Source organism: Melitaea cinxia, chromosome Z (assembly GCF_905220565.1).
Source record: "Melitaea cinxia chromosome Z, ilMelCinx1.1, whole genome shotgun sequence".
Classification (NCBI taxonomy): Eukaryota; Metazoa; Arthropoda; class Insecta; order Lepidoptera; family Nymphalidae; genus Melitaea; species Melitaea cinxia.
This window is the reverse complement of record NC_059424.1, coordinates 849,559-872,970: the sequence shown is the minus strand read 5'-3', so window position 1 is coordinate 872,970 and position 23,412 is coordinate 849,559. Positions and strand designations below refer to the sequence as shown.

Below are 23,412 nucleotides of genomic sequence, written 5' to 3'. Positions count from 1 at the left end.
GATGTCGCATTCTTGACCGCACCGTACAATACTCAGTGTGTTCTCCATTTCACTAAACTTGTACGAAATATACATGACTAGCAATAAAAATACGAAAAAAATTATACTTAAAAAATTTAAATTAACAAAACGGTTTAAAGTTTTTAACGGTTTTTTCGTGGAATTCATAATTTTAAAAGAATAATAATTAAAAATTTAAATTTTTACGCTTCATCGATGTTTATTGTATTTAAATGTATTTAGCGATACGCGGGTATAATAATAATAATAATAATAATAATAATAATAATAATAATAATAATATAGTGAGCATTGAAACAAATCTGACGTTCTAGTGAGACATATTTACTACGTCGAACGCATTATCCGCAATAAATTTTACATGATATGTAAGGGTATATAAAAATTGAACGATTTAATTTAATTATTTAAGGCAGATATTGTACATTACTCTACAGACTTGTAGAGACTATTTATGAAATACAACAGATGTCTATGACGTTGTCTGCGTTGTCTATTACGTGTGCGTATAAAATGACTCTCTGACTACTAAACAGTGTCATTTTCCAGATAGAAATTACACAAAAGTACAAAAAAAAAAATTAAGTGAAAATTGAAGATTTATAACTGAAAGTCGCTTCTAATCTTGTGCAATCGATTTTGAATCACGTAAAACGGAAACAAAACGTATAAACGGACAGAAATTCTATAAGGTTTTGTTTTGGATCCTATTTCTCCTATAATATAGACAGATCCCTTTAATATCTAATGTGTACACACCTTTGCGTCGACACAGTTCCAATGTTGACATAATAAGAAATAAAATATACAAATATATTATAACATAATACTATATTTTGTTATTCTCTGTCTCGTATTTTATAAATGGTCTATTATCAACTTATTACCGCGTACTAATGCAAGAAAGCGTTGCAGAAATTACAAGTACAGTAATCAGAACTAGAGTATAGTTCGCGTCATGTAAAAAGAACGCTGGCCTTGAAGCTGCGCAGAAGCGATTTATCGGTCTATTTGGTGGTAAGGGGCAGGGGACGGGAGTGTTTATCACGTGTCGCATGCTTGCCGATGTGCTATTGGTTGACAGTTCAACGTCGACTCAAAATATTATCGCGAACAAAAGTTTTAAATTACGAAATATTTTTACATAGAGAAGTAGGAAAAATTATTTATAATATATAATTCGCGTCATGTAAAAAGAACGCTGGTTGTCAAAATGCGCGAAAGGCGATTTACAGTGCTGTCAACTCTTGAAAAAACTTTCGTACTGTTCAATTTTTTTAAACCGTCTTATTTGGTAAACAAACCACTGTCAATCGTAATTCACGATTTTTCCGCATTTATCACTTACTTTCACTACACATTAGCATACGGACACTTGTAAAACTCCATTTACTATTTATTTAACTAAAAAAAAAAATATCATATTATAATTTTAAATACATAAAAACTATTAAGATACGAATATCGAAGTACAGATAATTAATATTTTAGAATACGACATTTCAATAACTAAAAAATTTGTTATTGCTTTTGTTTGAAAAAAAAAATTGTAATTTTTTAAAGTGATAATTATTATACTTATTTAGTCCGAAATATTCGCACTGGTATTACTAGTATTTTTTAATGTACCTACCAATAACCATTATTCGAAGCCGCGAGTAAAAGCCTAATTAAAAAATAAAACAGTAGTACTTTTGTGCGCGAGTATACCCATGCGCAACCTACCCCCTCCAGTTTCTTTCAGCGTTCTTTTTACATGACGCGAACTATACAATACTATAACGACTCGAAAATATTTCTGATTTATTAAAGATTCGAGTATCGAATGAGAAGTGTCCCAAATATATTAATAATGCGTTAATTTTAGCAATCGTGATATTTTAATGTAGTTTCATATTTGAATTAAGGATGAACGGCTTTACAAAGATAGTGAACTGTGTTGCCAGTCGAAACTGCCATTAGACGGTAAATGCAATAAATCTATTAGTGAGAATCTTACCCTTTTCTCTCATAGAGAGCTAGAATGTATTTTTTCTCGACTAATGTAGGAGATAACTAAGAATACCTAAAATATATCATCTAAACTTTTTCTTCACTGGCAATGATGCAGTTTTTTTAGCGAATCTAGTGGTAACATAGTGCCTAGTAATAAAAACGTAATATCCTAAAAGTCATGCATTGTATTCAGAAGACATTTTTATTTCCTAATAATTACCAATAGACCTTAAGTATTCACCAAATAACTCTTCTGTCATACTTTGATGTCACAGTCGGTAGATATTTGGTGTCAATTCATAAATCAAAAGCATTCGTGTTGATTAAGCAAATGTAAATTTTTCATCTTTACTTAAATATATAAAAATGTGTCAGCACTGACACGCGGGTGGAGTTACTTTAATTGTTTATCTCTTTCTAACATGCGACGTTGCGCGTTAAAACTCAGCATTACTGTTAATGTTATCCAGTAAGGCCATTAAGGAGTAAACTCTATATTAGGGAGTAAACTATTTTAAAAAAGATTCGGAAATGTGTTTAATTGATGGGTTTATGTATAAATGTAGGCCTAAATTACGTTGTATTGAAATGTTTGTTAAAAAAAAATCAAGTAGTCAGTGTTATACTGTGTATGTTATTGTGAAAATTATTTATTCTAGTTTTGTAATATTTGTTTAGAGATTAATTGTGGTAGGTCAAAGGTTAATTGGAATAAATTGTAACCAAATGTGTATTTGTCTGCTTGATATAAAAAGTGAAAAATTTGTAAAAGAATCAATGCTCATACTTTTATTACACTTTTAAAAAAGGGGGATAAAATAGCTGATCATTATCGATCATTACACGATTTGTCTTAGTTTCCTTAACTTTGCAATAGTCATTGGTAAAGTTACAGTTAGTAATAAAAATAAAATATCACTTTAGACTATAATTTTATAAGCAATACTGTTTTGAGCCGCACTGTCAGCTCTTACGTAAGAGATCAGACTTTCTATTATACCTTACCTGCCGTTTTTATGATCTGCTTCTAGTTATAATTTAATATAAATGTTTGAATTAATTTTGTTATAAATAAAATGTACGAAAAAAAAAACGAAGAAAAAGATTATTATTTTTTTTTTGTTAATGTTTGTATTATTGCAATATGAACAAAACGTAGGATTGTTGTAATTTTGTTAATTAATTTTTTATTACAATTGACAATGTTAGTTTAATATTTAAATTGCAAGATGTGTAAACTATTATTATAACATTGTATGGAAAATTAACATCTTAAAAATTAATGATGCGTTTTTACCATCGGTTTTAATAATCAAATACTTTGCATACGAGCCAAAATATTCCTGAAATGGAGTCACTCTAATGATATTTAAATGAATCACCTAGGTGCAAGCCACACATTGGCCAGTGCGTTGCAACGAAATTACGATAATATTGCTTAAATATAATGATTTTTATTAACTATCAGTTATTACGATAATCGAATAATGAGATAAAAATAAACAATTGTTAAGAATTCTTTAGAAAACAAAAATATAACGCCAATTTCGAACCTTGCCAAGTTGAAACGCACTGCACAGCTGCGAATGGCCTTACCGCCGATATGTAATGACGACAACATGTGTGAATTTTGTAATTATTTAAATTACGTATTTTGAACCATCTTAAAATTTCAGTAACAAAGTCCTTTCTCGATATTCACAGACTTAATTTGGTTAAAAACGGCGAGTATATTCGAAAAAGATTTATTATGACCAGTCAAGTTATTTATATTTTGTAGTAATCTAGTCAATATTTTCATGATATTACAGGAGTTTATGAAATGAAAAACTGTTTTACTTTTATTATTTTTTTATTCCTACTTTTACATTAAAAGCGATGTTAACCTACTCACGCATCCGGTTTACATTTAAGATAAATGTGCAATAGTTATGTTTATTAATCTACGATAATTTTAATAACATGAAAATTTTTAATAACAAGAATTTTAAATATATAAATATTTTTTCGTAAGTTCATTTTAAATTCGGAATTTCAAATAGTTGTATATATTTTTCCTAAAATACATATAAATATTTTTATACGTATAAAGAATATAAATAGAGTCAAGTATATGAAATACCAAGCTCGGTTGCAGCTCATTAAGTTCATATATGTATATATAATTTGATAATATATGATTATAATTGATAATTATATAATTTGAAAGTTAATATAATTGTTTATATAATTTGAAAGTTAAAAATCGGTAACTAACTATCTTTATAATATTAAACTTAATGCTATAATTACTTAATTGAATTTTAAAAATTTAAATTACTGAAAATCTACGAAAGATGTACTACGTACTATCGAAAAACTACGAAAGATGTACTACGTACGAAGTTATACATAAATCTACCAAACAGTTTATAATTTGAAGACAAAACAATGTTTAAATTATGCTACTCTAACATTTATTTTAATTATAAATGTAAGTAGGTAAAGACATGTCGTCGGGAATAGTGCAAACATACGTACATAACTATGGTTTGACCATCTTTTACCGGATGTTCGTAGAATTTTGTATGTATGAAATAGTCATTCATTGAGTATTTATAACGTAAGTCTGTCTGAGGGTAACGACCCTCGCTACCCTCATCACTGTAGACTTGCACTATTACCAACGTTAGTGGTAACTATGCGCATAACATTGAGTACACAACATTTGATTTATTTGGATGTGAAACATTTTAATAGAATTTATACAAAATATGATTTTATTGAAACGATTTTTTGTCAATTTTCAATTACATTTTTGTAGAAATTCTAATAAAATAGACAGAATAGATTGTAGAATACAGAGTATATATATGTTTAAAGTATATAGTTCTGTGTAAATCGTATATTCAGAGAAATAGCGGTCATCAGGCGTCATCGGCTCATCATAGAAGCTTGTTATAAGTTAAACCACCTGCAGATATATTATAATTAAGCAAATATGACTCAAAGCGAACACAATCACTTCGAGAATACATATAATATGCTGTTAAAATTATTAATAATGATTATATTTGAAAAGCGACACTTGTAATTGATTAATTATATTTCATAAATAAATTTAATTTTCAAGAAATGCGTGTTTTATTTTGAAATTCCAGCTCCCAGCAATGTTGTCGTGCGGTGTTTAGATGTATACCTCTACATTTGACAACATGGACAACAGAATTTCTCTTGTTACTCTATTTCATGGAGCCTGGACTTCATCCAGTTTCGCCCGGTAGTCGGACAACTCAATGTTATCCCAATGGAGGATCCCCTTATCAAAAAACCTGTAGTAAACGATGCAGAATGTAAATGAATCGGGAAATTATTCAATTCAGTCTTATATCTATGTTAGTAATTCATTAATTTTAGTCCTATATCTGTGTGGATAATTGGTTTCAGGAGTTTCGGCATAACATTTCTATCAAACTACGGGGCTGGATTTAGGCGAGGGCGACCGAGGCTACAGCTCCGGAGCCTCCGCAAAAAAGGGGCCCCAACTTCGTAAAAAAAAACAAATCCAGATTAGTAAATACTAGTAGTATACTAGTTTTTCCTTTAACTACAGTACTTGGTACAACCATGAATATATTAAATATTAACAGAAACCATCGATCTATATTTGTTCACTCCAATCAGGCAATCAGTAAATTATCAAAATCTCAAATAAAAATAATTTGGGGCCTAGGGGCCTCCACTCCTTTGTTCCCGAAGCCTCCAGACCTCTAAATCCGGCCCTGTTTATTTACAACAACATTGAACTCTGACAACAACGAACAACAAACACTTACGCCCTGAATCGTCTAGGTTCACTGTTATGGTTTAAATTATTATTTTTAGACGGTATAATATGCTTCGCTTCAGCCTATCGCAGTCCACTGCTGGATTTAGGCCTCGTCAAGTTCGCGCCAAAAATGGCGTGAACTCATGTGTGTTACTCATAGTCACCACGCTGGGCAGGCGGGTTGGTGACCGCAGGGCTGGCTTTGTCGCACCGAAGACACTGATGCTCGTCTTCAGCCTGTGTATTTCTAAGCCAGCTGTCGGATGGTTATCCCGTCCCTTAGCTTTTAAGTTCTAAGGTGGTAGTGGAACTGTGTTATCTTTTAGTCGCCTCTTACGACACCCCACGGGAGCCCCCCCATGCTTGCCTTCGTACAATGGTCAATCTCCTTTCCCTGAAATCGTTTATAAGTGAATACTTACCGTGACTGTACTTCTACAAGCACGCTTTGTTCGTGTGCTGTGAGGCCCGTCTCAAACAAATCAAGAGTGTCATTCATTTGCTCGGTGGTGGTGAAGCCACAGACGTTGCAGTCAATGCCGGGCTGGCTAATAGTGAACCAAGTCGCCAAGCGAGCCAGTTCGACATTATGTGCCTGGATCATTACATGAAAAAAAAAATTATTATTAAAAAGTTGGCTTTTAAAATTAATAACTACTTGTTTTAGTCATAAGTAATAAAGTACTCATTCTTGTTGTTTATATATATGCTGTCCATGCCGTTGAATAATATAGGTACCTATTGTTCACAACATAAAATGTTAACCCATTACGATATCATAACAGCCTTTGGTAAAATTAATGGTTTCTGACCATTAAACATGACACTAACCGTCCACCATATATATATAAACTAAGTTTAGAAAAAAGTCAGTTTGATTTAACCAAACACAAAATTAGGCAAAAATAGACTATTTACTTTGCAAAATTCAGACGCCTCGCGACAGATCGCTTTGACGTCGTCGCTTGCCGGATGCCAAGGCTGCGGACCCATGTTGCACAGGAGGCCCATGCCTGTGGCTGCGGCGTTGATTACTCCCACTCCCTTGCTCTGTACACGGACATTATGAAATTAATGTGTGGATGTCGAGACACTGTGTCATCATCACATACATTCTAATGAAGATATTAATCGCTAATGTACATAAAAATATTAATTTAACGACTAAAATAACGTAACCTGTTTGTTTGTTGCGCGTGAATTTCTGTCGAACAATTTAACTTCAAAACTTAATATATCCTAAGAAAAAATTCCACCGCGCAGCTAAAGTTTATAGTCACGTTATTAGTCCTAGCTTGTTATCGTATCTCACAGTGAAATGAGAGTATTGGAGCTAAACTTTTAATACTTCAGACGTAGTTAAAGGAAAAAACTTTTTCATACGAAATATTCTATGACGTAAGCTACTTGAGTACAAACATGCCTCTACTAGGCACATGTTTCGACCCGAGTTTGATTTCCAATTTGTTTCACGTATTGACCGCATAAATACTTACATACATGAACTGCGAGATTGGTAAGTTATGAAATGTATTGAAATACCACGAAATCGTAACGATAGCTGGTAATTACGATAGACTAGACAGCATTCTTAAAATTCCTCAACCGTATAGTTGAAAATATTTATTAAGTTAAAACAATCGTAAAACGATGTCAACGTATTTTTTTTTTTTTTTTATAGAAGAGGGGGCAAACAGACAGTTGGTTCACCTGATGGTAAGTGAAAAACAACATCCACAGACACCCGATTCATCAAAGGATTAGCAGGCGCGTTGCCGGCCTTTAAAAAAGGAATATGCTCTTCTTTTGAAGGTCTCTAGGTCGTATTGGTTCGGAAATACCGTAGGTGGCAGCTGGTTCCGTAAAGGGGTCGTGCGTGGCAGAAAATGGCGCAAAAATCAAGCTGTCGCAGACTTCCAGACATCGAGGTGACGTGGGTGAAATTTTGAATTTTGACGCGATGTCCGGTGGTGGAATTCTGCTGTAGGTATTAGTCCGAACAATTCCTCAAAACACTCCCCGTGGTAAATACGGTAGAAGATGCAGAGTGACCCGACATCTTTACGCAGCGCCAAAGAATCGAGCCGATCGGAGAGAATCTTGTCGCCAACGATTCGAGCCGCTCGGCGTTGAACACGATCAAATGGAAGGAGCTGGTACTGGGGCGCCCCAGCCCACAGGTGAGAGCAGTATTCCATGTGGGGCCGGATCTGTGCCTTATATAATTGTAGGCGGTTGCAAGGCATGAAATACTGCCTCGCCCTACTGAGCACACCAAGTTTCTTCGAGGCTAGTTTAGCCTTTCTTTCCAGATGACCACGAAATTGCACATTGCTCGATATGTCGACGCCAAGTATCCCAATACTGGCCGAGGCTGTTAGGGGAGTGCCTTCAAATTTGAGAGGAACGACGAAGGGTGATTTTTTTGCGGTAAACGCGCAAACTTGTGTCTTATTAGGGTTGAACTGGACTAGATTATGTCGTCCCCATTGCGAGACTTTGGCTAAAAGAGACTCAATTTCAGACACAAGTTTGTTCCGACACTCATCGACTTGTTCCCGAGAAATATTAGGACGGCCTGTTTATAAGGCGTCCCCGGTGCTGTCGTCCGCATAACATTATTATTAATTGACTTAAAACTTCGACGTCAATTCGAATGAGTTTTTTCAAATATGAGTTACGTGAGAACTGGGTGGCGAGTGGATCGTAATAAAATTAAATTTATACCCAATAGGGAAAGGCAAAGGACTATAATCCATACAGCCTAGTATGAATTTGTAAGTTTCGTTCTGATATATCAAAAGGCCGGAGCCAAGTCTGAAGTAACTTTATTTGTCTTCTGATTCGAGTGGATCGATTTCAATGTTTTTTTTTTAATCGAAAGTTGGAAGTTGGTGCTTGCGTGTTTCCATTTAAATTGAATCGAGATCTGACAAGTACTTTTTGAGTAATCTCTGATAATGCGTACTTGCTTGACTATTTTTTCGTTGATCGCGAATCTGTCCACCCAGTAAAAAGTTTAGAGGTAACAGCGGTAGCATAGATTATATATACTAGCTGACTCGGCAAAGTTGTGTTGCCGCTAGACGTTATTTAAAAATAGGGGTTGGTGGAAGAAGGGTGAAAATTAGGGTTGTGTGTATTTTTCAACGCCAAATCATAATAGAATAAAAAATAAATAATTTAAATAAATATTAAAAAATATATATTTGGTGTGGACTACCCTTAACATTTAGGGGGATGAAAAATAGATGTTGTTCGATTCTAGACCTACCCAATATGCACACAAAATTTCATAAGAATTGGTCAAGTCGTTTCGGAGGAGTTTAACTACAAACACCGCGACACGAGAATTTTATATATTAGATATATATATAGTCTAATTGAGAACCTCCTCCTTTTTAAGTCAGTTAAAAAGCTGTACCTACATATATCGTAATTAAATTCTTTATACACTTATAGCAGATGACATCGCAGGTATGCGTTGGTTGTCATATAATAGTGACATTTAGTACCTCAGGTATGACAGTTAGGAAAGAATGAAAATGCAGCTTTGCATCTTAAAGCCTGAGACCATATCTTGTCGTGACAGAGGTAAAACTACAGGACAGATTGAGTAAAATTTAGTTTACATATTATAATCAGGTGTTTTTTATTTACTTTTTTTATTCCGCTATCACACCTGTTAATAGCAAATAACATGATCAACTAACTGTCTTTACTGTGCCAACCTGATTCCAAGTTACGACAATTCGTTTATGTCGACATCCAAACGATATGTACTTATTACCTATATGTACGTAGTCGGCAGAGTGGCGGGTGCTTTGGGAACAATTGACATATAAAAGGTATTGGAGAAGATTCCCGTTAATGTCGGTTCGATGTTATGATTTACATTGCTTTATTTTTCATCTCGGATTACATTTGACGTTGTTAGTTATCAAATAGTTAAATGAAATTTTTTCTAAAAAGATCAATGAGCAACGACTTTATTCCTCGTTCATGGTAAATATAGGCAACTACTTACTCAAATCGGAAGGACTGGGAAAGATCGTAACCTCACAAAGGTTCACAGCTAAATAATAATGCTACCAAGAAGTGTTGTTAAGTAGCCAGAGCTCGTGGTGTGGGTTGGAGATAGGGTTGGCAACGCGCTTGCAATGCCCCTTGCATGCGTTGCAAGTTTAGGATACGGTATCTATATACCATCAAGCGGGCCGTAGGTTTGTCATCCCAGTAGGTCAAAAAAAAATCAAATGCTTTAATGGTCTGGGCGCTTGTACGCGCTGTTGCGCGTGTGTTGTGTATATTTTCGATCTCCCGAAGTAGGATTTCATTTTATTGGGAGCCATTGAATGTGGAATGTTTAGATATACGTTTGAACTACATAAAAAGGTTCTAGGGTCAGAGTATTCTAAAAGTAATTATTCAAGGCATCTTTCTGTCTGTCTCGTTGTTTTGTTATTAAGGCGATACGTCTATCTTCTTAGTATGAACTGTATTATTTAGCAAATTTAATTTTAGTCAATTTTTAATTAAAACTACGTTAGACAGTAAATTAATTTTGATATTATAACCTTCAGCTGCCTAAATAATTTAATCATAAAATAAACATTATATAACAAGAGAAGATTTAATATAAACAACATTTATTTTTTCTTTCAGAAATCTTGCATACGTACATGCTTTTTTTAACTATTTTTAAGTATAATTTTTTTTCTATACTTTTGTAATAATTAGCATTAAGTTGCTTACCATAGGAACAGACGGCCGTGTGTGTATGTTATAAGATATATATTTATTTATTTATTATTTATGTGTTTTCTACAAATTTGATCTATATAACGATACAAACGATATAAACATCGTTCACAATAATAAAACATTAATAACATTCACTTTGTTTCTTGTTATTCAATACTAATATTGTAAAGCCAAAATGTTTGTTTGCTTAAACGCGCTAATTACAGGATCTACGGGCTAGGATTAAAAAATTCCTCTTGTGCTCTTGTGTTGGACAGCCCTTTTACGTATGTTTTTTCCTTAAATGAACGCGTGACAAACTGCGGGACACAACTAGCACGTTATAAAAGGGCACAGCTAGTTAATTAATATTAACGTCAATCAGAATATTCTAAATTTCTCGACTTCCATTATTAAACAAAATTCCTAACTATTCGAGTTATTTTTCATAACGGCACCGCATCAACTTCAACACAATGTTTATTGTACTTCTAAACGATTTTATTGTAAGAATAATATATTAAAAACTCGATCGAACTCATAAATACAACCGTCAACTCTATATTTGCTTAAAAACGAAAAAAAACCGACTCCAGTTAGACCGACCGATATAACGTAGGCAGAGTATTAATAGTCAAGTAAATACGCGTTAGTAGAGTTAACTCAAATAGTACTTGTCAGATTTCGATTAAATTTAAACGGGACTACATGACAAGCTTTCCATTAAAAAAAAAGGATCATCGAAATCGTTTCACACCTGAGGAAATCATAACTTTGATGTAACACATAAAATAACAGTCAAATTGAGAATCTCCTCCTTTAGTAGTAAGTAGATTAAAAAAAAGTGTAATGTAACGTTTACTGTTATAATTTTGAGAATATTGGTACGTTAACATCAAGTCATGTTTGTGTCACGTAGCGCGTCGATTTCGCCACCAGCCCAGTTGGGTTGCCAGGGCGTCACCTGCACGGCGTGGTGACTATTGGCAAAAAACACCAGTTCGCGCCATTTTTATCGCGAACTTAGAGAGGCCTATGTCCAGCAGTGGACTGCGATAGGCTGAAGTGATGAACACGCGTCGATTCGTGAATTGGTTTCGAAATTTATTTTAATATACGCTTCAGCCCATCCATATCCCGCTGCTGGGTATAGGTCTCTTTCCCCATGTACGAGAAGGTTAAGAGCTTAATCCACCACGCTGCTCCAATGCGGGTTGGCGGATATATTTCCTACTGCGAGTAACGATCGCTATCAGGTGTACATGATAGCCGACGGCTGCTGCTCGTGCTTTCCGAGGCACTGTGGGGAGGCCCACAACGAGTGCACAAACACCCAGACTACGGCAAACATCTGTACAGCCAATACAAATGTTTCTCATGTGCAGGGATCAAGGCCGCAACCGCCAGCGCAACAGCCACAAACCAGTACTGTGACCGTTGCGCCAATGCGTCGTAATTTTATTATGCTTCGATGTGATTTGCTACCGGATGAAACAATTTGGAGGTTTTATAATCTTATACGTATATGTTTTATTGCTTATGTAAACATCGTGCAAAACTTATAAGAGTGCTAATTTAGATTAATCCTGATAGACCACATATTTCGTTACTTATGTTCCGTTTCAGAGCTACTGTTGAGCTGAATTTTAAAAGAAAATGGAAAAACGTACCTTGAAATACTTGACATAGTTTTGCAAGCGATTATCAAAGAGCGTCGACTTGGCGTAGGAGAGGACAGCAGATATCTTTACGTCGGACTCCTCGACGATCTCCTGCATGAGCTCGATGTCGTAGTCCGCGATGCCGATATAACGCGCCTTGCCGTCTCGCACAGCCTGCTCCAGCGCCGGTAGCGTCTCCTTCAGGATCACGTTTATATCCGATGCGAAGGTCGCGTCGTGGACCTAAGGTGAACAAAATATCATAAAAATCACTTTTGATTCTATGAGATTCATCGCTATTGTCGTTTTTGTTCTTCCGATATTTCGGCGACGTTGCAGACGCCATTATATGTAAGTATAAGTTAATTTACTATATTATTTATATAAGTATTTATTATAATATATGTATCTATTATATATTATGCGGGTGGAGTGACATACAGTCACATAATAATAATAATAATAATACTAAATTCTTTATTTGACCAAATACTGTACAATTTTATAATCCGCCAAACTGCGTGACAGTTTATCGGCGGAATTAATGCTTGTCAACGTATACTTATGATAAATTTTCACTGACGCTCATGAGCGTTCCCTCAGGTCCTCTTCAACCTTAACACTCAAAACTCCTTCCCATACTATTACTATTATCCTTTTATCCAAACTCCTTTTCTGTTAAAGCTGTACAACTTTGGAACTCTCTTCCTCTCTCTATAAGACAAGCTCATCTTGTTTTAAAAAATATCTAAACGCGCATTTTTTGTCACCAAATACCTCATAAATATCATTGGCATCTCCATAAATAAATAAATATATATATATATATATATATACATACATATATATATATATATGAATGTGTATATGTATGTATATTTACTTTATCAACTGTTTGTACACTTCCCTACCGCTTCTCTTTTTCTACGCTATGTCCTATGCCCAAAGGTTGTCTGGAAGAAATCGCTCTTAGCGATAAGACCGCCTTTGTACATCTTTTTTGCATGTATCACTTTTTTTTGTAATGTTTCTTTGTAGTCTACAATAAAGAGTATTTATTATTACTATAATGGTAATAAATTTAATTTAAAGTGAAGCTACCGCTGTATCGGAATTGTGATTCTACTGAGGGTTTTTATAAATGCTATTAGAAATTTAGGTATCCTCCCTAAGAGGTAAAAATATATATAATTTTGGGCTGAATATTTACCAGAGTAGTTACCTACAATATAAGTGGGTCTTTTGTACCAGGTTTACACAAAGTGTGTGAAGCCTTTTAGTCGTTTGTATTCGAGCGAAACACTCGCAGAATCGTACCAATCAAAGCTTTTAAAACGAAGCCAAAAACAAATAGCTATTTTCTTATTTGGAATCTAAGGTAAGTATTGTCGAAGGACAATCAATATAACAACCGAACTACTTAAAATATAAATAAACAACGCACTTACTTACATAACTTGTCGTGATTGTAATTTTAAAAATCCCAGTATTTCAACAGTGTTACCATGTCATGTATAAGTAAAAGTATTGGCAGTGACGTGAAAACTAAAAACTTATCGCTTCAGCCTGTAATATCCCACTACTGAGCATAGACCTCTTACCCCATGTAGGGGAAGGATCAGAGCTTAATCCACCATGCTACTCCAATGCGGGTTGGCGGATATATTCCCTACTATGAGTAACGATCGCTATCAGGTGTACATGATAACAACCGGCACCGACGGCTTAAAGTGCTCTCCGAGGCACGGTGGGGAGACCCACTAGGATTGCACAAACACCCAGACCACGACAAACTGTTGTATGGCCAATAGAAATGTTTGTCATGTGCGGGGATCGAACCCGCAACCGCCAATTCAACAGGTACAATCTATGGCTGTAACCGTTGCACCAACGCGGCGTCGCTACGAACAAAACTTATATAGAACCTCAATCAAAAATATACGCAATCATGGTATGATAAAAAGATTATTCGTATTTTATATAGACATTCAAGGTAAGATTTTACAAAACTTATTTACATTCATATATTATATATGTACCATTTTGTTCAATAACTTGTCACCACCTCGAAGATAGTGACAGGATTCCGGTGCTGAAAAAATTTTGAGATTTTCCTCATTAGGAAATGTCTTCAAGTAGTTTTCACACTCCTCTTTCAACATATAGATGTTAACTTTAATGTACTTAAAACATTCTGAAGAGACCGTAACAGATGGAAATCTAAGGGTGCAAGATCAGAGCTATATGATGGATGCATTAAGACTTCCGAGTCAAACTTTCAATTTTTGTTTAGTGGCTAAAGATATATGTGGTCGGACGTTGTCGTGATGAAAGACCACGACTTACCGGTGGATCAATTTTTGCCGCTAATTCTCAATTTCTTGCTCGTCTCATCATGACTTCATCGTTCTCATAATAAATGTCCTTCCAAATCCCCCCTTCCACTCAACATCACCTAATTAAGTTATCGAACAAAATCGTACATATATTATAATCAATGTAAACAAATTTTGTACAATCTTACCTTGAGTTTTCATATAAAATACGACGAACTTTTCCCTCGACATAATAATATGGACGCTCGTGAACATTTGAAAGAAATGTTTTTATCATTATTATATTGTCTAGGCGTTGTAAACATTAAATATATAGGTAAATAGAATTTATTCGTACTGCTCCCTGTAAATAACTTAACTGCGTATCAAATACTACGTTTTCGTTTCATGTTTCGAATTTTTCATTGTTGGGTTCTTTCGCTCATTTTTCGGACAGACAGTTCTGACGTGTTTAACCACTTTGATGTACCTAAAGCATCGCTGGACAAGAACTTTCGACAACAAGGTTAATCTTGTACGAGCTAAAAATATTAAACAACTGTGTCTATTTTGTTTACGGATGCTACCGATGCTGTTAACGATACATTAAGAAAGTAAATGGTAACGCTCAATAATAACGTTTCGCGGCCCTTAATTCTTGTCCTTTAATTTATTATTTATGGTTTAATAATTATAATAATAATAATTATTATTATTTTATTTCAGAAAAAGTACATACAATCATGCAGCAGTATACAAAACTAATTAATGAAGAAACAGAGAAGAAAAAAACAATTCATAACCGATTAAATAAAATTCATGTCAATAATTTAGTAATGCCAATAATAAGCAAAGTCAACCTATTAAATTATATAACTAATTAAACAAAACAAAAAATAAAATTATTAATACATTCAAAAATTTATTAAAACACAATGCAATGTCAAATAAATAAAAGAACAAGAAGTCACCTTTTCCCTATCACTACGCACATCAACCTATATTGAATCGGACAATCCGTGCGTGAAGCAATCATCCCGAGGATGCCATTGCTGCTGTCTCTCAACCGTCTCATTAATGAGCCAACCTTTTTACGAATTAGTGCTTCATATCCATCCGTATGGGCTTCGGCAAACATAAGCGACGCGAAGCTATGTGGAGGCAGCCGCAGTAGCATCCTAAATATGTTGTTATATTGAACACGCAGGACTCTGACGGCCCGACGGTTATAACTCACCCATAGACTGCTCGCGTACAAAGATTGGCTATATGCCTTAAACAAAGTTATTTAAAACAATTTCCGGTTAATATTTTAAAAGAAATAAAAACATAAAATGATAATAAATTTTTAATGTATTAAAATATTGTATGTACGTAAATGCATTATAACAAACAATAAGAACTATATAAATATATAATAAGAACACTTCAATCGTAAAAATCTTTAACTTCTTAGAAGATAGAAACATAAAAACACATAAGAATTTGTTGTAACTGAATTTTATTAACTATCTAGTACCATCAGCATCAGCATCTTTACAGGATCTCTTCAGGCCACGGCGGCCTGAGCCTCGGACGGTGAATAGAAAGTTCTAATCCTTTGCAACTTAACTTTAATACTTGAACTACTCAGAGTTTGAGTCACCGAGATCGCTTTGAAAATTTTTTAATATGCGATGTTTCATGGAAACTATAACAAATATGGACAATAAAGCGAGCTAACCAAGTAATTCTTAAATATTAGTTATTATAAAATTATGTCGGCAAACAAGCTTACGGCTCACCTGATGGTAAGCGATTACCGTGGCTTATAGACGTCTGCAACACCAGAAGTTTTGCAAACACGTTACCGACCCTATCCCCAATGCCCCTCAGGAGCTGAAACATTCTTAAAACTTGAGATAGGAACAAAAGTGCAATTAATGTTTTTCTGTATTTCACATAGTTGATGAAGAAATAAGTGAAATTTATGAACTACTATCGAACTTTTATGTTTAAATACTTATTATATAAAGTCCCGTGTACGCGGCGTGTCGAAGTCCGTCAGTCAAATACTACCACTATTCAAATCCAAGTTAATTTAGTGACTTTCTGTTCATGTTTAACAGTTTTGTGTACATGTTATTAAAAATAATTCCGTGAAAAAGTCGCATTCAAAATATATTAGGTATATCACACAAAAACAAAACGTATTCAAATTATGTGGTGTCATGGGACACCAGATAGGAACGAAGTTTCTTCAGATAGTATAGAAGCAACACAATTTGAAAAATAAAGTTGAATTTTTTATACATTTTCTAGTTCTTGATTTTTTAATTTCGTTGATTAGTTTTTAATTAAGTACATTTAGAAAATTTAGTATTTTAGAAAATAACAAATACCGTAAAATAAAATAAATAAAATAAAATAATAATAATAATAAAAATAATTCAAACTATTAAGTGAAATAAAAAACGTGTCTTTATTTATTTTTATCGCTAGTAAAAAATTACATAAATCATTTTAAAAAAAGTTTACTAGTAATATTTTAGATTTACAAACGTCATATTATTCAGTCGTGTGACTGATATTACGTCACTTCCGTTATATATTTTTCTTACGGTTTTAGTATCACATTTTTTTCAGTTCGGTCGCCCAGCCAAACGTCAAGCCTGCCGTAAGGAACTTCGTTCCAATTATTTGCAGTGAACAAGCTTCAGCGGCCCGATGTTATGGGATTCCGCAATTCGGGGTGTGACAGCGTATGGACGCAAGCCTGTTGACTGTTGCAAATTGCGTCACCGATGGTGTTGATCCGTTCTTAGCTGGGTGATCGCTACAGTATGAAAAACAGCGAAACTCTCAATAGTCATTATCATTTTTCATTTATCATTTTTAAGCACCTCTTTTTATATAAATTTAGATTCGTGCATACAGTTACTAAATAAAAACTGAATTGAATAGTTTTATTAAATGACTAACGGACCCGACAGACTTCGTTCTGTCAAAAAGATTTGGAATGTGGCAGTTTTTTGTTCCTATCTATTTTATAGTCGGCGCAAAAAAATCTCCTGAACAGAACCGTCACGCTGATGATAAGGTGGTGTGTGAGGTTCAGCTCGGGTGACCAAAGTATTTTCGTTTCCACGAAATTTGGCCACCCTTCTGTAACCCACTTAAAAACTCCGACTGGGATGTCTGCTAGAGGGCTTCAAACTAAGAGGTGAACTTGGGGTTCAAACCTGATTGAAAAATAATCTAAAGGGACAGTGGGAACCTAAAGGTGACAAATATTTAAAAATTGTGTGCCTCAATGACATAACATAGAGATAGACGGGTTATTAACCGACGTGATTGTATTTAAAAGTGGCGCAAGTCTACTTCACAGAACGCACGACGCGTCGTGGCCGATCGCGCCGATTTGGCCTGATCGTGACGTGATATTAAATTAGTAATTAAAGATAATAAAACCCTTTTTTAACGCGATTTGTTTGACAGATGTAATGACGTGAAAACTAATGCATTTTATGTCGCGTGCCGAAACTAAAACAAAAGAAATAATATCGCGCAGCCAACCAAAATAAAAATCAGTACTAATGATCTATAGCTCTTACATTTTTTGACTGTTCAATTTGGTCGGGTTCGTGATATTATCACTTTTGTTGTCAGTTTCGGAACGCGACATGAGATCGTCCAATGCGAACGCGCACACTGTTTTGATAGATATGATTGAATTTGAACTTTGTGCAGCGAAAATAAAGGGCAAATTGACTCTTTGATGTTAGGAACACACCTACATTGTCTAGACAACAGTGAGTGCTTGTAATTTAATACAAACTTTATTGAATAGCGATAAAGTTCAAATTGACTCTACATTTCAGTTAGTAAACGTTTGTATGGAAAAAAGAAAAGGGCTGTTTTTAGGGTTTTCCCGGAAATTATTCGAATTTTTCTCGCCGTAAAAACCATCTTTGGACTTCAACGAACATTTAAAAAATAGAATTGGTAAAATTGGTCCAGGTGTTGTTGAGTTATGCGCTTACTAACACATTTTGCGATTCATTTTTATATTATAGACTAGCTGTGCCCGCGACTTCTTCCGTGCGGAATTAAAAAAAAAAGTTATTGTTCAAAAAGTGATTAGCCGGAACAAGCAGTTCTAAAATAAAAGTAGCCTAAGTTACTCCTTATTACATCAGCTCATCATCATCATCATCATCATCATTCCAGCCTATTGCAGTCCACTGCTAGACATAGGCCTTCACAAGTTCGCGCCAAAAATGCGCAAACTCACGTGTGTTGCCCATAGTCATCACGCTGGGCAGGCGGGTTGGTGACCGCAGGGCTGGCTTTGTCGCACCTAAGACGCTGCTGCCCGTCTTCGGCCTGTGTGTTTAAAAGCCAGCGGTTAGATAATATCCCGCCATCGGTCGGCTTCTTAAGTTCCAAGGTGGTAGTGGAACCTTGTTATCGCTTACATCAGCTATCGGCCAGTGGAAGTCCCGTCAAAATCGGTCCAGCCGTTTCAGAGATTAGCCGGAACAAACAGACAGACAGACAAAAATTTAAAAAAAGGTTATTTGGTGTATACATTCATCTATATGTATTCAAAAGCGGTTATTTTTAATGTTACAAACAGACACTCCAATTCTATTTATTTGTATAGATTAAGTTCTCTCTCTTAGTCTCATTATTTTTAATATTCTAGTTTTCATTTTTGTGGCTTTAGCCTAAACAACATGTATTTACCTACGTGACTATTTTTACAATAAATCCAGTGTGGCGGCATTTTGATATTTTTGGTTACATTATGGGCCGCGCCTTCCGCTGAGTTAAAAATCGCCACATATCTTTGTTTTCAATAGGAGAGAAATCCTAACTAGGCATAGCAATTATAAGCATTGTTCCAGGACGTCGTATTTTATTTCGATCAGCCTATGCTAATTTTCCAAAATCCGTAATTAATTTGATTTAGGATATCAATAAAAAAATCGAATATCCAATATTATTTTTCGTACAAAGAGGACGCAATTATAATGTAATAGGAAATACGATTGTGATTGACAAAATTATGTAGACCCGCTAACACATTGGGCCAAGATCAATATCCAATGCATAGAACAAAGCTTTCAAAGACTGAATTTAATATATTTACGAATGTCAGTATGCAAATACGAATATCATTAATATTCGATCGGCTGCATAGAGGAAAATTAATTTACAGAAAATTGTAATATATATTTTCCGTATTTTCCGTAGCTTTCAGGTGACGTTTAAATTGTGTAGCTATCATCATTAGACTTAGTCCGTCCATTGCAGATGATTTAGACAGTGTCAGACAGACACTGTGTTGCCCAGAACATTCTTCAGGAAAACGCAGAGTTGCCTAAGCTTTGCGCCACCCTCTCGACTTCACTGACTAGGCCCACAGAAACGACGAGTCGATACGTGTGGAGGCTCAGTTCGGCTGCAGGAGTCTTTCGCATTTTAGAGATATGTCACGAATGCTTGACGGAGACCCCATCCCGGGGTTCCCATTTTAGCTATACTTCCATAACATAACTGTCTGTTTGACGATTTTCTTTAAACGATTTTAAATGTTTTTCACTCGTGTGTTGTAAGGTTTAAAATACATAGGTAGTTAAAATAATTATTATTCTGTAGTTTTTATGTGCAAATATGTTAGGGATAGAAAATTCTCTTAAGTTTACGGGCTCTTTTTTTTACATTTAAATTACTCGTAACATTTATCAAGCAATCGAATCAGCGTGTATCGAAGAAACAGTCGGCAAAGACCGAATCGTCCTTTAGTTTATTTTACTTTACTTTTTAATGAAATGGTACTTCATTACATAGTATAAAACAAAGTCGCTTCCTGCTGTCTGTATGCTTAGATCTTTAAAACTACGCAACGGATTTTGATGCGGTTTTCTTATTAAATAGAGTGATTCCAGAGGAAGGCTTATATGTATAATACATGCATATAGTAGAGGTACACTGATAGTTTTTGCAACCGTGCAAAGCCGGGGCGGGCCGCTAGTTTGATAAATTATGTTTATAAAGGGCAGGTTCTTTCTTATCATGCTTTTACGACTGGACACAGGTGTTATTCAAAGGAGGAGACTACATCACCTTTCTCTGTTACTTATCATCTAAAGACTGATCATATTTTAAGTCTTATGGATGTAGGTTTAGGGTGTCATTCATTTTGGAAAACTATATTTAAGTTTCGGGACACACTATGAACATATCTGCTGTTTGAGTTGATAAATGACAAATACAAGGATATAAACTCTGTAATTTACTAGATTCCTAATAGGGTCCTGTGTTTATATTTGCATGGCTGCGTACAGAGGGAAGTGCTCGTATCGCCGCGGGCTGAGCAAATACAAATTACAATTCTGATAGTTGATCAGTCGGGCTATACTGTCCATGTTATTGTGGGTATTTGAATTATCGTGACAGTAAACTAAAGTATTAGGTATGTAACATATAAAATGTTACTGATTTATTTTGGTGGCGTAATTGCTCTTTTCTTCTTGCTAGGCGTTGTCGTATATTAGCGCGGTCCTTGTGACGTGTGATTTTGTTTATGGGGCCATAGGTCTGGATCTGGTGAGTGGGGTTTAGCTCATCATATAAGCGCTTGTGGCGAGTGGCTCCTTCTTTTCCTTCGTCTCCAGCCACGGCCAGGATCGGGGTGCGATTTGTTGGGTGATTCATTGAGCTACTAACGTAGGTTAAGTTCTTGTTTTAATTGTGATTACGTATGTTGATTGTGTCATGATTGTACTATTTGAAACTGTTTCAAGACGTTTTATTTGTTTAATTTTGTAAGATGTTAGGTTGTGCCTCTAGTGGGCCATTTCCGTGTCAACCCAGAGACATTGGGGGTTGGCTACGGAAAGGCTCAACTTCTGGTGTGACCTTCCAGGGCCTTTGGCGAAGCGATCACGGGCGGTGCCGGATGCTTCTGGTGTGACCACGTGGCTAGTCATTTTGTTGAGATTTCCGCTAGGACCCCAACATTTCCGGTTGTGATGGTGCGTCCGCTATTAAAGAATACGTACCACATCCCAAGGGACCAGCCTCCTAGGGGAGAAGTCATTGAATTGCAACTATGAGCCGTTTCGTCCTGCCTCCGGTTGTCGACCCTGTGACAGTCAGCGACGCTTGTTTTACGCCGCCAAAAATCGTGGGGAGCTGCGTGAGCTTAATCGCGTGGTACAAAGTGGTGGTACATGCGGTGCCACGTGGTGCTTCAGAGCGAGATCGGCTAAGTGACCTTTTGTAACCTCGGACCATGTGCCAGGAATAATTCGAACCTTAGATAAGCTAGTGCTATAGTTTTTTTAATTACGTTTTATTTGTTAACAATTTTGGCAAGTTTTTGTGTTCTTAATTTTAATTTTAGGATTAAAAATGTGTCATCTTATTTAAATTACAAGAGTGTGCTTGATACTTTGTAATCAATTAATTTCAATCTCTTATTTTTGATTGCATCGTCCTTTTATTGAACTATAGTTAGTTAATATGTACGATTTTATTTTTGTGTTTACCCACACATTAGGGATTCTAAACATTTTTTGAATATCGAATTCGCTCTGGCGGGTACATCGTTCCATAGCTTAATTGGCTAGAGCGCCGACACGGTCAGTCGGAGACGCGGGTTCGATTCCCGCTGGAGCGGTCAATTTTTGATATGATATTCAAAAAATGTATAGTTAGTTATTTATTTATTAGTTTAGTTCGTCACGTTAAAAATTTAATTTCTCTCTATATTATTATTTTTAACGCGCGACAGGTATATACAATAGGCAACATTCAAGATCCGCAAAAGTGTTGCTTTAGTAAAAGAGGTGTATGTACTTGCTCGGGGAATTTTTGAGGACATTTTGTTTGGTAAACTTAATTAAGGTTGTCAGCGAAAGTAAAAAGAGATCGAATCTACAAATTTGTCATTCTTAAAACTCCTTAGTCTCGTATATTCCCGAGTCACTTTTGTAGATATTAAAGATTTGTCCAACTTTAGACATGTCTTCCATACGCCTAATTCCTATCTTAGTTTATTATTTATGTTTTCGTATGTATGTAAGTAGCTATTCTAATTTAAAGATAATTAAATGAATAGTTTTTAGCCGATCTGTCGCTTAATAATATAACGTGTTCAAATCTTGAAATACTTTGTTCGAGTAAGTTGAACTTAATCGTTTCGCCTCGAAGCTATGGCGCCGTAACTTCTATTCATATCCTCTCTCCGATACTGAATCAACAGGCTGTTGAATAACAAACTTTGATTGGGGTTCTCATTATTATGCAATTATCAATTGAACACGATTTACATTAAGTTTTTTTTTTTATAGAAGAGGGGGCAAACGGACAGTTGGCTCACCTGATGGTAAGTGAAAAACAACATCCACAGACACCCGCTACATCAAAGGATTAGCAGGCGCGTTGCCGGCCTTTACTAACATTAATAAAATGTTATTTTGTGTATTTGAACTAAACGTTTTTATGATAGATACTATTTCGTACGTCGTTTCTGTGTGGTGTCTACGAGATCATGTAATAACAATTCACGAAGAATCACAACCCACAAGGGCACCTTTGACTTTTTGTGTGTGAAAGTGTTTTTATCAAATGTGCGTTGAAAGCGATGCTTTTAGCGACTGATCAGTCATGATACATTACAATCCATTAGTTGACTATTATGAGTTTATAAAAATAATAATAACATAATAAAGACAAAGGCATTGTGAAAGTATGACATCTCTCTACAAGCTTAATACTGACTGACAGACAACGTACTGTCTCAACTCTCAACTAATGGATTTCTTATTTAGTTACTCGAAATATAATGTATACATATTAGGATTTTTACGAGAATTAT

At 35.1% G+C, this 23,412-nt stretch overlaps 1 protein-coding gene across 1 annotated transcript in view; it reads right to left on the bottom strand.

The window, feature by feature from the left end:
- Nucleotides 1-5,184: 5,184 nt before the first annotated feature.
- LOC123668353 (L-galactose dehydrogenase-like) overlaps nucleotides 5,185-23,412 on the bottom strand; it is a 46,996-nt gene continuing 28,768 nt past the window's right edge. Inside the window, exons 4-7 of the mRNA XM_045602092.1 lie at nucleotides 12,238-12,471; nucleotides 6,743-6,874; nucleotides 6,247-6,419; nucleotides 5,185-5,327 (exon numbers count right to left, since the gene is read on the bottom strand). Coding sequence (XP_045458048.1) covers nucleotides 5,243-5,327; nucleotides 6,247-6,419; nucleotides 6,743-6,874; nucleotides 12,238-12,471 — 624 coding nt within the window. The 3' untranslated portion in view covers nucleotides 5,185-5,242. The remainder of the gene's footprint in view (nucleotides 5,328-6,246; nucleotides 6,420-6,742; nucleotides 6,875-12,237; nucleotides 12,472-23,412) is intronic.